This window comes from Podarcis vaucheri (genome assembly GCF_965113315.1).
Source record: "Podarcis vaucheri genome assembly, chromosome: 7".
NCBI classification, from domain to species: Eukaryota; Metazoa; Chordata; class Lepidosauria; order Squamata; family Lacertidae; genus Podarcis; species Podarcis vaucheri.
In genome coordinates, this window is record NC_138765.1 from 7565039 (window position 1) to 7580762 (window position 15724).

At 47.1% G+C, this 15724-nt stretch overlaps 1 protein-coding gene across 9 annotated transcripts in view; it reads left to right on the plus strand.

The window, feature by feature from the left end:
• RYR1 (ryanodine receptor 1) overlaps positions 1 to 15724 on the plus strand; it is a 223963-nt gene that overhangs the window by 24175 nt on the left and 184064 nt on the right. For 8 of the 9 annotated variants that reach the window (XM_082230909.1, XM_082230913.1, XM_082230914.1 and 5 more), the window contains exons 2-3: positions 13126 to 13245; positions 15098 to 15202. In XM_082230909.1, coding sequence (XP_082087035.1) covers positions 13126 to 13245; positions 15098 to 15202 — 225 coding nt within the window. The remainder of the gene's footprint in view (positions 1 to 13125; positions 13246 to 15097; positions 15203 to 15724) is intronic. The other variant, XM_082230910.1, reaches the window with a different exon arrangement.

Below are 15724 nucleotides of genomic sequence, written 5' to 3' on the forward strand. Positions count from 1 at the left end.
AGGCCCCAGAATGCAGCAGCCTGGTTGGTCCACAGGAGCCACCCAATCCAGCTCCAGGTGGAAGTGAATCCTCATCCTGATTGGCCTACAGGAGAATCCTGGAATTAGCCAATCACGTGGGGCCCATTGTGTAAATAGTGTATATAAAGCAGACATTCTGGGGGAACTTCCATTCCTCCTCACCACTGTGAGCTGAATAAAGAGCATGAAATCCACTCTCGACTCCGAGTATATTTCACCTGATCTAAGCAAAATGAAGATAAGAGAGAGCTTGTTAGTGAAAGGGAGCCCGAAGCCCAAAATCCAGTGCCCTAGCCATTGTCACCCTCTTTCCTCCATAGATGGAGCCTAGGTTTCCTGAATCCCCAGACCCAATTTGTGTCCCGTACTGCCAACGTTGACGCTGCCTTTGGCCAAGAAGCAGCTGACAGGCAGTTCACGGATACCGCTCTCTCTTTCCCGGATGATTTCTGACTCACTTTCCCCACATTTGGCGATGCTCCAAAGCCCCCGCGGCTGTTGCTCCTCCCTGTTCTGTGGCCAATGTGCCCTTTCTCGTGCTGATTTCCGGCAATGGCCCTTCTCCGTCATGCTTCCATGCCCTTGATCGATGGCGGCTGCAGGAAATGGCAGCCTTGTGATGATATAATCCCTGCCGGCCTGTGCTTCTCGTGACTCGGCTTATTACCATTCGCTAACTCAGGCTGCTTGGCACCCAAAAAATGTGCCACAATCCCAGTTTGCACATCATAATGAACCGTAGTTTAATGCAAGCTGCGGTTTAATGTGAGCAAGCAGGATACTTGGGCAAGCAGGTCAAAAGCTCTCATGCCCCAATTGAAATAATAATAATAATAATAATAATAATAATAATAATAATAATAATACAGTGGACACTCTGGTTGCAAATGTGATCCGTGCGGGAGGCACGTTCGCAACCCACAGCGCCATATCTGTGCATGCGCAGGTTGCAGTTTGGTCTTCTGTGCATGCGCAAAGCGCAATTTAGCATTTCTGCACATGCGCAAGCGCCGAAACCTGGAAGTAACCCGTTCTAGTACTTCCGGGTTCGGCACGGTGTGCAACCCGGAAATGCACAACCTGAAGCATCTGTAACCCGAGGTATGACTGTAATAATAAATTTATTATTTCTACCCCGCCCATCTGGCTGGGTTTCCCCAGCCACTCTGGGCAGCTTCCAACAAAACATTAAAAATACATTAAAAGGTTAGACATTAAAAACTTCCCTAAACAGGGCTGCCTTCAGATGTCTTCTAAAAGCCAGAAAGTTGTTTATTTCCTTGACATTTGATGGGAGGGCATTCCACAGGGCGGGTGCCACCACTGAGAAGGCCCTCTGCAGGTTGCCTGTAACCTCACATCTCACAGTGAGGGAACCACCAGAAGGCCCTCGGCGCTGGATCTCAGTGTCCGGGCTGAACTATGGGGGTGGAGACGCTCCTTCAGATATACTGGACCGAGGCCGTTTAGGGCTTTAAAGGTCAGCACCAACATTTTAATTGTGCTCGGAAACATACTGAAAGAAGCCAGAACATAAACAGGAAGCGATGGAAAATGCTTTACCTGTTATGTTTCTACATGCAAGGCATGGGAATAGATCTGAGTTAGAAACACGGTGGACATCGACCTTGCTCTCCGTTGTATGGAAGTTTTAAGAGAGCGGTGCTAAATCACAGAGAAGCAGTTTTCGTTTAATTGCATTATCTTTGTGCAATATAAATATAAATTGCATTATCTTTGTGCAATATAAATAAAAGCTTGAGATCTCCCCATTCCAGGAGAATCACAGTGTGCAATGGGCTTCTGGCCAGAGGACAGGGATGTGAACTAAGGACAAGTGCATGTGGCTGAGGGAACATGGATTTAAGCGAGGTGGTGCATTGGAGCACAGAAATGGATATCGTTTCAGGTCTCAACACTGCAAACCCTGTAGGGATGGTGGATTATAAACCTGAGGTTGCAGGGCCAATCTCTGATATGTTAGCCTCTGTGATAGGAATTTTGAGGTCTTAAATATATGGAAATGTTCATAAATGTACCAACCAAGCACGTACATAGAGCAGCACAGGAAGACCAACCTGAAACCATTTTGATTCCTAAACTGACCAAATGTTTTCTCTGCAAGGTCAAAGTGGGAAACCTCCCCATTGTCTTTTCCTTCACAAATCCTGTCTTAAGGGTATGTCTGTGTTTGAATAGGGTGTAAGCCTGTGACCTGGCCCAGGAACTAAGTATTTATCACTACAAAAGACTGGCCAGGCTCGCAGGAAATTCGATCAAGTAACCTGCCAGCCAGGAGATAAATGACAGGAGAAAAACAACATTCAAATTTCTGCTGTAGACCGCCTTTTCTGTGATGTAGGTGTGATGTATCTGAGGGGTGGTCTTAGGTTACACCCCTTCTGTGATGTATGTATGATGTTTCTGGGGGTGGTCTTGATCTACAGGGTGGCAATTTCGAAAGTCTTTATAAGGCCTTGCATGCCATGTTTCTGGGTTCCTCCTTTCTCCTGCGTGTGAGGGGAGCACCCTGTTGCAACAGATCAATAAAGATCAGGCTTACTAGCTGCTTTGCTTCTCAATATTCTCTGGTTGGCCTCTGTTATTCTCTCCTGCCGATAGGGAACCTACGTAAGGACTCTATATGGGCTCTTGGATACCCCATAAGGGAAAAGGGCAATTTTTGTTTACAACACATGTGAGGCAGAAAATGCAAAAGTATAATGACAAACTGAATCACTGACAAATTGCAACCGTGGCTAAAATGGCCGCCTCTCTCTGCCTTGTTGTGGTGGAGCTGGAGTCGAGGTCCAGACTTGAGTAGCTCCAGTGGGTTGAGGTGGCCTTGGCTTGCCATATGTCCTCTTTTTCCAGGGCATGCCCTCTTTTTCATGGGTAGAGTTGTCCTAGCGATCCATAGTTAAAAGTAGGAGTCGGCGAATGTGTCCTCTTTTTTTTAACTCTTCAAAATATGGCAACCCTAGGTGAGCAGACCTCCACGGAGGTGGGCAGGAAAAATGCTGAATAAATGTGAGGATTATTATTGCTCAAATAGGCCCTGGCCTTTCCCTGTCATTTTAGCCCACCCGCACAAAGCAGCCTTTTAGGAACAGAGAACAAAAGTTGCTTCCCCAAAAACGGTTTCCCTCCACATATATTTAACTTCCCAAGAAGGAAACTAATCATAGTTTTTTGGGGGGCGGGGGCAAAGTTGTTGACCTGACATGGGTTGTCATGCGTCCCAGACATTTTGCCGTTCTCCGCCTGGACACGGCTTCCAACTGCAGTATTCCAGGTATATCTGGGAAATTCCAGACATGTGGCAACCCTGCTTAATAATAATAATAATAATAATAATAATAATAATAATAATAATAAATTTTATTTATACCCTGCCCATCCCAGCTAAGACCGGGCTCAGGGTGACTAACAACCAATAATAAAAACAAGTTGATTGAAATACAACTTAAAAAACAAGATTAAAAATGCAACATTAAAACATTAAAATGCAGCCTCACTACGGTGCCAGTTGGAACAATTATGGCTTCCCCAAAAGAATTCTGGGAACTGTAGTTTGCTAAGGGTGCTGAGCGTTGTTAAAGGTAAAGGTAAAGGTACCCCTGCCCGTACGGGCCAGTCGTGTCCGACTCTAGGGTTGTGCGCCCATCTCACTTAAGAGGCTGGGGGATAGCGCTGTCCGGAGACACTTCCGGGTCACGTGGCCAGCGTGACAAAGCTGCATCTGGCGAGCCAGCGCAGCACACGGAAACGCCGTTTACCTTCCCGCCAGTAAGCGGTCCCTATTTATCTACTTGCACCCGGGGGTGCTTTCGAACTGCTAGGTTGGCAGGCGCTGGGACCGAGCAACAGGAGTGCACCCCGCCGCGGGGATTCGAACTACCGACCTTTCGATCGGCAAGTCCTAGGCACTGAGGCTTTTACCCACAGCGCCACCCGCGTCCCCCGCTGAGCATTGTTAGGATGCCCCAAATCTCCCTCACGTAGCTTCAGTTTTCAGAATTCTCTGTAAAGAGAGATTGATCATTAAACTATGTGACCCCCAAGCCAAGGAGATAAGTAATTATATACAATCTTTAGAAGACAGTCCTCTATAGGGAATTTGTTTGCTGTTTGATTACATTTTTTATGTATGTTGGAAGCCGCCCAGAACGGTTGGGGTAACCCGTTCAGGTGGGCGGGGTACAAATAATAAAATTATTGCTACTAATATATATATATATATATATATATATGCTTTCGTAGATTTTCACGGGTACAGGAATGCAGGTTTTGGTGTCTTCGGGTGTCTTCCCGTGTAAGAGTCGGGGTGTCTGGGCGACGTTTCGACGAGGTCTCACTCGTCATCTTCAGGCTGGTGCTTTCGGCTTCTTGTTACTGGAACAGAGCAGAATCTGGTATTTGAGTTCCTATAAATACTGTTGAGGGGTGTGGTGTATAGCCTCCAACGTTCTGGGCAGAGAGGAAGTTCCTAGATTAGTGTGCCTTTTCTTCTTTTGTTCCTTAATTACTTGAGGGATATCTTGAGTGATTTCATGAGTGATATTCTGAATACCACTGGGTGGGTCATTAAGTGTAGATTAGTTGCTAAAGCTTTCGTGTCTTGACCTCTTGAGCTTGTGAAGAGTTTTTCTGAGAAGATGGCTGTACTGCATTTAGTTGTGCTCTGGCTTGGCTTCGTGTATAGCGGCGAGCTGTGATTTTGTGCCCTGTGCCCGCCAGATCTGTGTAGGGATTGCAGGGGGGTGCAGCATCCGGAGGTGCCACTATAGTTTGGCTACTGGATGGAGTCTGTAATATGTCTGTGGAGAGGGTCTGGGTTTGGGTCTGGTGTGGTTGATTGGTGACGGCGTTCTGTGTGCCTCTGGTTCTGGTGTCGGTTTTTGTGGGGAGGGCTAATTTCCAGATGTCTGGCAGGCGGGACGTGTCGTCACGCTTGTTCATGTTGTGAGGGTGTTTCTCTATCTCGATGGCTTCCATGATTATTCTCTTGTGGTGATGTTCCATGTTAAAGAGCAATTTGGAATCTGCAAAATTAATTTCGTGTCCTGTTTCTTTCATGTGTTGGAAAAGAGAGGAAGTTTTTTCTTCTTTTTTGACGGCATTCTTGTGTTCTGCGATACGTGCATTTATTCGTCTGTTTGTTTGTCCAATGTACGTGGCTGGGCAGACTTTGCAGGGTATTTCATAGACCCCTTGGTTTTCCAGCTGGATTTTGTCTTTTGGGTTTCTGAGGATATTGGCTATTTTTTGGTTGGTGCAGAAGGCTGTTTTGATATTGTGTTTATGGAGGATTTTGCTAATTTTGTCTGTAGTGCCCTTGATATAAGGAAGGAGGGCCATGCCATTGTTTTCTTCTGTGTCTTGGTTTTTGGGGGGTGTTTCTTTTTGGATTAGCTTCGTAACCTTGTTTTTCTGGTATCCATTGGCGATTAACACATTTCTACAAAAAACCTGATGGCTCCCTAGGACACACTATCTACCGGAAAAAAACACACACCAACCGCTACTTACATGCACAATCACACCACCACCCTGCACAAATAAACTCCGTAGCCAAGACTCTCATCTCCAGAACCAAACGCCTGGCTGACAAAGACCACTTGACAACTGAGTTACAGAATCTCTCAAATGTGTTAATCGCCAATGGATACCAGAAAAACAAGGTTACGAAGCTAATCCAAAAAGAAACACCCCCCAAAAACCAAGACACAGAAGAAAACAATGGCATGGCCCTCCTTCCTTATATCAAGGGCACTACAGACAAAATTAGCAAAATCCTCCATAAACACAATATCAAAACAGCCTTCTGCACCAACCAAAAAATAGCCAATATCCTCAGAAACCCAAAAGACAAAATCCAGCTGGAAAACCAAGGGGTCTATGAAATACCCTGCAAAGTCTGCCCAGCCACGTACATTGGACAAACAAACAGACGAATAAATGCACGTATCGCAGAACACAAGAATGCCGTCAAAAAAGAAGAAAAAACTTCCTCTCTTTTCCAACACATGAAAGAAACAGGACACGAAATTAATTTTGCAGATTCCAAATTGCTCTTTAACATGGAACATCACCACAAGAGAATAATCATGGAAGCCATCGAGATAGAGAAACACCCTCACAACATGAACAAGCGTGACGACACGTCCCGCCTGCCAGACATCTGGAAATTAGCCCTCCCCACAAAAACCGACACCAGAACCAGAGGCACACAGAACGCCGTCACCAATCAACCACACCAGACCCAAACCCAGACCCTCTCCACAGACATATTACAGACTCCATCCAGTAGCCAAACTATAGTGGCACCTCCGGATGCTGCACCCCCCTGCAATCCCTACACAGATCTGGCGGGCACAGGGCACAAAATCACAGCTCGCCGCTATACACGAAGCCAAGCCAGAGCACAACTAAATGCAGTACAGCCATCTTCTCAGAAAAACTCTTCACAAGCTCAAGAGGTCAAGACACGAAAGCTTTAGCAACTAATCTACACTTAATGACCCACCCAGTGGTATTTAGAATATCACTCATGAAATCACTCAAGATATCCCTCAAGTAATTAAGGAACAAAAGAAGAAAAGGCACACTAATCTAGGAACTTCCTCTCTGCCCAGAACGTTGGAGGCTATACACCACACCCCTCAACAGTATTTATAGGAACTCAAATACCAGATTCTGCTCTGTTCCAGTAACAAGAAGCCGAAAGCACCAGCCTGAAGATGACGAGTGAGACCTCGTCGAAACGTCGCCCAGACACCCCGACTCTTACACGGGAAGACACCCGAAGACACCAAAACCTGCATATATATATATATATATATATATATATATGCAGGTTTTGGTGTCTTCGGGTGTCTTCCCGTGTAAGAGTCGGGGTGTCTGTGCGACGTTTCGACGAGGTCTCACTCGTCATCTTCAGGCTGGTGCTTTCGGCTTCTTGTTACTGGAACAGCTCTGTTCCAGTAACAAGAAGCCGAAAGCACCAGCCTGAAGATGACGAGTGAGACCTCGTCGAAACGTCGCACAGACACCCCGACTCTTACACGGGAAGACACCCGAAGACACCAAAACCTGCATTCCTGTACCCGTGAAAATCTACGAAAGCATATATATATATATATATATATATATATATATATATATATATGGTAAAGGATCCCTGACAGTTACGTCCAGTCGTGAACGACTCTGGGGTTGTGGCGCTCATCTCGCTTTACTGGCTGAGGGAGCCGCCGTTTGTCCACAGACAGTTTTTCTGGGTCATGTGGCCAGCATGACTAAGCTGCTTCTGGTGAACCAGAGCTGCGCACGGAAACACCGTTTACCTTCCCGCTGGAGCGGTACCTATTTATCTACTTTGACGTGCTTTCGAACTGCTGAGTTGGCAGGAGCAGGGACCGAGCAACGGGAGCTCACCCCGTTGCGGGGATTCGAACCACCGACCTTCCGATCGGCAATCCCAAGAGGCTCAGTGGTTTAGACCACAGCGCCTCCCGCGTACTAATATAGGATTCTGCTAATTTCATCGGAGAAATGTTGACGGGTATGCTACTCTGGGAATTGTATCACTGCGAAACACACACACTGCTAGGATTGCCATACATCTGGAATTTCATGGACGTCGGAAAGTAAGGTAAAGGGACCCCTGACCATTAGGTTCAGTCGTGACCGACTCTGGGGTTGCGACGCTCATCTCGCTTTATTGGCCGAGGGAGCCAGCGTACAGCTTCCGGGTCATGTGGTCAGCATGACTAAGCCGCTTCTGGTAAACCAGAGCAGTGCACGAAAACGCTGTTTACTTTCCCGCCGGAGCGGTACCTATTTATCTACTTGCACTTTGACGTGCTTTCAAACTGCTAGGTTGGCAGGAGCAGGGACTGAGCAACGGGAGCTCACCCCGTTGCGGGGATTCAAACCACCGACCTTCTGAGTGGCAAGTCCTAGGCTCTGTGGTTTAACCCACAGCACCACCCGCATCGGAAAGTATCTGGGTGGAAATTGCTGTAATGTCCGAATGTATGGCAACTCATATCGGAAGTGTTGCTCTTTTGGCGAATTTCCTTTAAAATAGCTCAAAAACTTTAATTTATTTTTTGGGGGAAGATTTTGCAAAAGAAGCTCAACAGCTTTGCACCCCAAAGATCAAAAACTTTACCCCCCCCCCAGTTTTTGAAATATGGCAACACATCTTGGATTCCGAATGTCGCAGGTTCAATCTCTGGCATCTGCAAAAAAGCTCAACAACTTTTGTGTCCGGGTTATTTTCATTTTTTGCAGTATGGCAACCCTACACATTGCCCCCCCAAAAAAAAAATAAAAGAAAAAGGATTACATTTCTCTGTCCTGGTTTCCACGTGAGTCAAACCATCGTTAAGAACATCAAACTATGGTTTAATGCGAACCCGCAGAATGCAGAAGTCGCCGAAATGTCTGGGGAAATTCAGACGTATGGCATCCCATGTAGATTTTGGCGGTTTTCGTTAAAAATAGCTGAAAGACCAACAACAACACACACAAAAAAGCTCAATAACGATTTTTGAAATATGGCAACCCTAATTTATAGGAACATCAACCACGAAAGAAAGTTCCAGACTTCTCCGTTAAAAACCTAAGGAGGAAAAAAGAATGAAAGACCATGCGTAAACAAAAAAACCTTCTCTTTTCCTAGAGCAGGGCAGCTGGCAAGTCCTGTTCCTTGACATCTCTCCGACAGACGAACCATCTTAGGACACCGGGGACTGGGCCGGATCCGTTTCTGTGCGCTGATGTGTAACTGTAGCAGCAGCCCTGCTGTGGATGTGTCGCTCCAAAATAAGCGCCCCCTTCCTCAGCTAACAACTGATCAGCCTGCTCAGTCTATTCTCCTCGCTTTCTGTCTCTCCGTCTCTCTCTCTCTCGTTCTTCCTCTCTCAAGAGCTTGTGGCTCAGTGGCAGAAGATGTGCCCAGCATGAAAAAAAGGTCTTGCGCTCAACCTCTGGCGTGGGTCTGTTGAAACGACCAGGGCTGAATACCAGCCATGTCCGGGAAATTCTGGACATATGGCAACCCTATTACAGTCATACCTCGGGTTAAAGTTGCTTCAGGTTGAGCGTTTTCGGGAAGTAGCGGAGCTATTGTTTATATTTGGACAACTTTTCTGCTGTACTTTATTGGAAGCAGAAAAATAATCATTTCCTTAATGACAATTTAAACAATTTATTTAACTAAAACAATAACATTATAGCATATGTATCCATGTTTGTTAACTGATGTGGTTAAACGTGTGTTTTTTTAAAAAAACCAACAACTTAGACTGAGTTTTAGCACACATGAAAAACTTAAAACAAATCCTTATTTCCTGATGCATAGGCTAACTTAAATAGAAGCCTATATTTGGAAAGATTTTTCCTCCAAAAGCATTTTTTAAAAAAATCCAATTTAAATTTTAAAAAATCTGATTTAAATTTTAAAAAAATCCAATTTTTTAATATATATCTATCTATATCTCTATCTATCTATCTATCTATCTATCTATCTATATTTAAACCATTGATTTTTATCCATCCTGTGTTGTGGCGACCACAGCCTAGGTTCCAGGTTACATTTGGTGATTAGATTATATATCTGAGTTTCTAACAATGCCTCTGACTACTAGTTGCTGGAAAGAAGAGAGTGCTCTTGTGTTCGAATCCTGCTTGCGAGTTTCCCACTGATGAGCCACTGTGGGGACAGGATGATAGACTAGATGGACCACTGGCCTGATGGATAGGTGCAACAGGGTGTGGGTCCTGGGTCTTTCTTCACCCCCCCCAAAAAAAAATATACATATTATGGGAGCTCCTCTTCACTTTGACCTACTGGTCCTCCTTAGGTCCGTCTTCCCCTTCCAAATCCAGGAGTTGAAGCCCCAGAAGATCTGGGAGAGCCAGTGTGGTGTAGTGGTTAAGAGCAGTAGTCTCGTAATCTGGTGAACCGGGTTCGATTCCCTGCTCCTCCACATGCAGCTGCTGGGTGACCTTGGGCCAGTCACACTTCTCTGAAGTCTCTCAGCCCCACTCACCTCACAGAGTGTTTGTTGTGGGGGAGGAAGGGAAAGGAGAATGTGAGCCGCTTTGAGACTCCTTAAAGGGAGTGAAAGGCGGGATATCAAATCCAAACTCTTCTTCTTGGGGTGCAGCACAATATAAACCCCCAGGTTGGAAGATGGTGGACTTTTAAGCATAGGTTGGATGGTAATCTGCCAGGGGTTCTTTAGTTGTGATTTCTGCATTGCAGAGGATCGGGCTAGTCAGCTCTTGGGATCCCTTCCAACTTCTATGACGTTCCTCCTCCACACTGGGGACAAGTCAAGCCCAGAAGTCAAGGTTTTCCTATAACAAAGCGATGCCAGGCAGGTGGAATAATAGAGTTCGTAGAACTGTAGAGTTGGAAGAGAGCACAAGCGTGATTTAGTCCAAACTCTAGCAATACAGGAATCTTTTGCCCGATGTGGGGCTCAAACCCACAGCCCTGAGTTTAACAGCCTCGGCCCATTAAACCTGAAGGAGCATCTCCACCCCCATCGTTCTGCCCAGACACTGAGGTCCAGTGCTGAGGACCTTCTGGTGGTTCCCTCACTGCGAGAACCAGGCAGCAGGCCTTCTCGGTGGTGGCGCCCGCCCTGTGAAACACCCTCCTATCAGATATCAAAGAGAAAAACAACTACAGTGGTACCTTGGGTTACAGACGCTTCAGGTTACAGACTCCGCTAACCCAGAAATAGTGCTTCAGGTTAAGAACTTTGCTTCAGGATGAGAACAGAAATTGTGCTCTGGCGGCGCAGCGGCAACAGGAGGCCCCATTAGCTAAAGTGGTGCTTCAGGTTAAGAACAGTTTCAGGTTAAGAACGGGCCTCCGGAACAAATTTAAGTTCTTAACCAGAGGTACCACTGTACCTGACATTTAGAAAACATCTGAAGGCAGCCCTGTTCAGGGAAGTTTTTAACGTGTGACATTTTGATGTATTTTTAATCTTTGCTGGAAGCCACCCAGAGTGGCTGGGAAAACCCATGCAGATGGGTGGGGTAAAAATAATAAATTATCATTATTATAATCTTATTATTAAGAGCCTCGTGTCCTTCCGACTGTGCCAGCTCTCGAGTGCAGGCATATATTTTATCCTTGTCATTTAAAGACGGTGGTTTTTTTTAAATATAATTGAATTGCAAGACAAAACACAGATGATAGAGAAAGCTTCGGTGAAAGAGCTTCCCAGGATATTTACATAAAAATAAAGGTCACGGGCAGCAGTGCCCCCCTCCCCAAAAAACTGGACAGGCTATCTCCCTTTCCCCTTCTCCACCTTGGCTAGGACATAAACAGGCTGCTTGGCCACCTGCTTCTGTTCATTATGGAGAAGGATCTGTTGTGCCTTCCCTGAGTCTCTCGCTGGCTTGGGCTGGGGTGTGGGGGAAGCATGTTCCAGCAACAGTTTTCTCTTTGGGAGGCATTAAGAAAGCTGCGTTGCTCGGAGTGCCCTTTGAATCGAGAGTTCCTAGGAAGGAAGAATGGAGTCGAGTGTGGCGCTGTGTGTTAAACCATAGAGCCTAGGACTTGCCGATCAGAAGGTCGGAGTGGCTTAGTCCTGCTGGCCACATGACCCGGAAGCTGTACGCCGGCTCCCTTGGCCAATAACGCAAGATGAGCGCCGCAACCCCAGAGTCGTCCGCGACTGGACCTAATGGTCAGGGGTCCCTTTACCTTTATCTTGCATTGCAGACACTCGCCCCAACTTTTGCCTCCTGTCCACAGGGTTTATTTTGGTGTTGCTTCCCAAACATTTTTGGCAAGCAATAATAATAATAATAATTTATTATTTATACCCTGCCCATCTGGCTGGGCTTCCCCAGCCACTCTGGGCGGCTTCCAACAAAATATTAAAATACAGTAATGCATCAAACATTAAAAGCTTCCCTAAAGAGGGCTGCCTTCAGATGTCTTCTAAAAGTCTGGTAGTTGTTCTCTTTGACATTCCACATTCCACAGGGCAGGTGCCACTACCAAGAAGGCCCTCTGCCTGGTTCCCTGTAACTTGGCTTCTTGCAGTGAGGGAACCGCCAGAAGGCCCTTGGCGCTGGACCTCAGTGTCCGGGCTGAACAATGGGGGTGGAGATGCTCCTTCAGGTACACTGGGCCTTTGAGGCCGTTTAGGGCTTTAAAGGTCAGCACCAACACTTTGAATTGTGCTGGGAAACGTACTGGGAGCCAAGAGTAAGAGGCAACAGGAGGACCCAAGAAATGTAGATTCAGAGCAGGCGAGGCCTTTCCTAAATCACACCCAGCTCTTAAATCCTTGCTTCCTGTGTTCTGTTCTGTAGCTCAGGGGTCCAGGCATCGCTAAGCAAACCCTGTAGCTTTGCCCAGCCTTTTCCACGTAAATTGCTAGCCCACCACCTGCCCACATGTCTCTGTTTTGGGCATTTGTGGTGTACAACAGGGAGGGTGCGGTGGAAGCCTTCAAAAAAGTTCCTGGTGTTGTTTCCTGGAAGCAATTCTTAACTCACCGCAGGCGATTCTGTGAATGGCTAATTTATGCTTCTGCCAGAATCGCATGAAAAGGTGCCTGTGTCTCACAATAATACTTGATAAAAATATATATGTTCATTTAGATAGGTTCCTTTCTGTACACACATTTTCTGAGTAGGTGCGTAGTGTGCAGAGGCTGTGAAACTCTGCAAGCAATTGATATTACTTCTGCATAGATCTCGATTAACAAACCATAACTTGAGGCAATTTTAAACGATCTGGTTGGGTGTATCCTACAGAATATAAAAGCGAGACATGGGGAGTGGTTTTCAGGTGAGTGGGAGGTAGATACAGAGGAAGACTTTCTTAATCGGAAAATCGGATGCAGGGTGAAAATTGGGAAAACTATAATTAGAAAACCACTTTGCTGTGCTTGCCCTGGAGAGTCCAGAATCTTCTTTTGAGGTTTCCAATCATGGCTAGACGTCTTTTAGGAATGCCTTCCGCATAGAGAATATTCTGTTGCTGACTTGGCATCCCCAGGATCTCAGCCTTCTGAGTGTGCATTTCTGAGACGCTCTTCTTTTCTCCCTCAGGATGATGAGGTCGTTCTTCAGTGCTCTGCCACCATCTTGAAGGAGCAGCTGAAGTTATGTCTGTCTGCAGAAGGTTTCGGCAACCGGCTGTGTTTCCTAGAACCTACCTCCAACGCTCAGGTACCTTCTGGGGAAAGGGCAGCTGGGTAGGAAATATCTATACTAGTTTATCCCATGGTTGGAACAGTCAATAAGATGATCTGACCAGAGTTTGGTGGTTGCCATCAGAGTCAGGGAAATTGTTATGTCAGATCTTATGACAGTGGCCTGGTATGATTTGTTTGAGTGTCCGAACATCAGTGGCGTAGTGTGGGTTCTCAGCACCCGGGGCAAGGCAAGTAATTTGCGCCCCCTAACCCGTGGATTTTAGCACTCGAGTCTCTTCCGCGCCCCCCCAGATGTTGCGCCAGATGCGGCAGGCCCCCCCTGCACCCCCCACGCTACGCCACTGCTCCCACCACAAGTCTTCAGGACAGCCATCCGAAGGCTGGCGCGGGGAGAAGGTCTCTCTGCCCCACCGCCAGGCTTCGGAGCAGCCTTCCGAAGGCTGGCGGCGGGAGGAGGTCTCTCCGCCCCACCGCCAGGCTTCGGAGGAGCCTTCCAAAGGCTGGCGGTGGGGCGGAGAGCCCTCCTCCTGCCGCCAGGCTTCGGAGCAGCCTTCCGAAGGCTGGCGGTGGGGCGGAGAGCCCTCCTCCCGCCGCCAGCCTTCGGAGCATCCTTCTGAAGCCTGGCGGCGGGAGGAGGGCTCTCTGCCCCACCCCCAGGCTTCGGTGGAGGTCCGAGGACAGTGGGGAAGATGCGCTGCGCTTTCCCGCTGTCCCGGAGATTTCCCTATGGACTTTTGTCTTGCGAAGGGCCGGCCAAACGCGCCCCCCCCCCAATGTTGCGCCCGTTGCGGCCGGCACCCCTGGCACCCCCTACACTACGCCACTGCCGAACATATGGCTTCAGAATACCTCACAGGAACCAATTAGTAAATGAAATAAATAACAAATAATTAACCACGGATTGTTTTCCAGCAACAAACCGTGATGTGAAGCCATGGTCTGTTGAAGGCTTATAAACCATGGCTTTTTTCACTGTTCTCTGGAGTCATGTCCAAACTCAGCAACCTTGCTAAACCTTGCTAAACCACTCCGGATGCTTGCAGAAACTTTGGAGAAACAAGCCGCGACTCGCTTGCTTTTCTGTTTGATTATTGGTTTGTTGAAGAAACCATGATCAGAATGAACTAGGGGCATACCATCATGTGCAAACGTATCCACTGGCTGGTAATAAACTTCAAGAGACAAGAAAACCTTGGTGCAAAACTCTTGTGCTTTGAAGGTCACCCCAGAATCTGATGTCCATGGGTTTGCGTGGTTCCAGTTAATCATGGTCACTGGGATATGAGGGTGGGGAAATTATAAGGCGGGGGAGGAGACTGGAAGGGCCTGTGAGAGCTGCTATGAGGGTGAGACCTGCCTAGTAATCTGGCAACCTCATCAAAGTCCCTGGTCTCTCTGCAGCTCTCCAATAGCAGCTGTTTACCTCAGCCGTAAAGTACTCTACTTCTGCACTGCCATTAAAGTGGGGTGTAATTTGCAGTCTCTGACGTGCCCACCAAATTCACTAACTCGATATGGGAACCAAGGATCCATAGATCTCGTTAAGGGTGGCCAAATTCTGTGCATCTGCCATGAAACTTAGGGAACAAGCTGTGCTACCACAGTGACAAAGGCAATAAATGACCATTTTAGTGATTAAGATTTAAATTATATAATTTTAACTGCTGTTATATCTGTATTGTCCCTGTTATACTCAACTGCAAATTTAAATGTACCCCTATCGTGTTTTATGACTTCCCTGATATTGTATGTGAGCTGGAACTGGTCTGTGACCGAAATAATAAATTTATTATTATGATATGGAAACACTACCCACCCAAGTTGTTTTTTTAAACCAAGCAAACCTGTGTTCTCTACACACACAGAAAGTCCCCCCAGATCTGGCCATATGCTGCTTCAGCCTGGAACAGTCCTTGTCCGTACGAGCGCTTCAGGAAATGCTAGCCAACACTGTGGAGGTGGGTTCTGATGTAAGTACGGCTAACATTTCTTTGTGAGCACATCACGGCCCCATCAACTTTGGGGCAAGGAAGTAAGTTTTTTCCAACCTGGGAACCACATTGCCACCTTCCAGGGTCCACCACATGCCAGCGGGTGGGCAGGGCCAGAGGCAAAAGGGGGTGGAGCAATGAAAGTAAACCCCGCCTCTGTACAGTAAAGGAGCTTCTGAATGTGCTCACACGCCCTCTTGTCCAAGCAAGACCGAAAAGCAAGACTGGCGGTGTGTGTGGCTTGGAGGGAGTCCTGGGGGCCAAGTAGAGAGGTCTGGAGGGCCACGGATGATTCCCCGGGGTCCTGAGTTTCTTTACCCATGCTATACATATTGGACCTGAGCGTTTCCCTGGGTGGGAGGGCCTTTGTCCTAGAAACTCCGCACACATTTTAGGATTCTGACTGTGCCGCAAGGCAATGCAGGAGTTCAGCCCAACATGCAAAGGGTGGCAGGATCCAGGCCACTAGCGATGCAACGGAAGGGCTGTTACGTGTGCCCT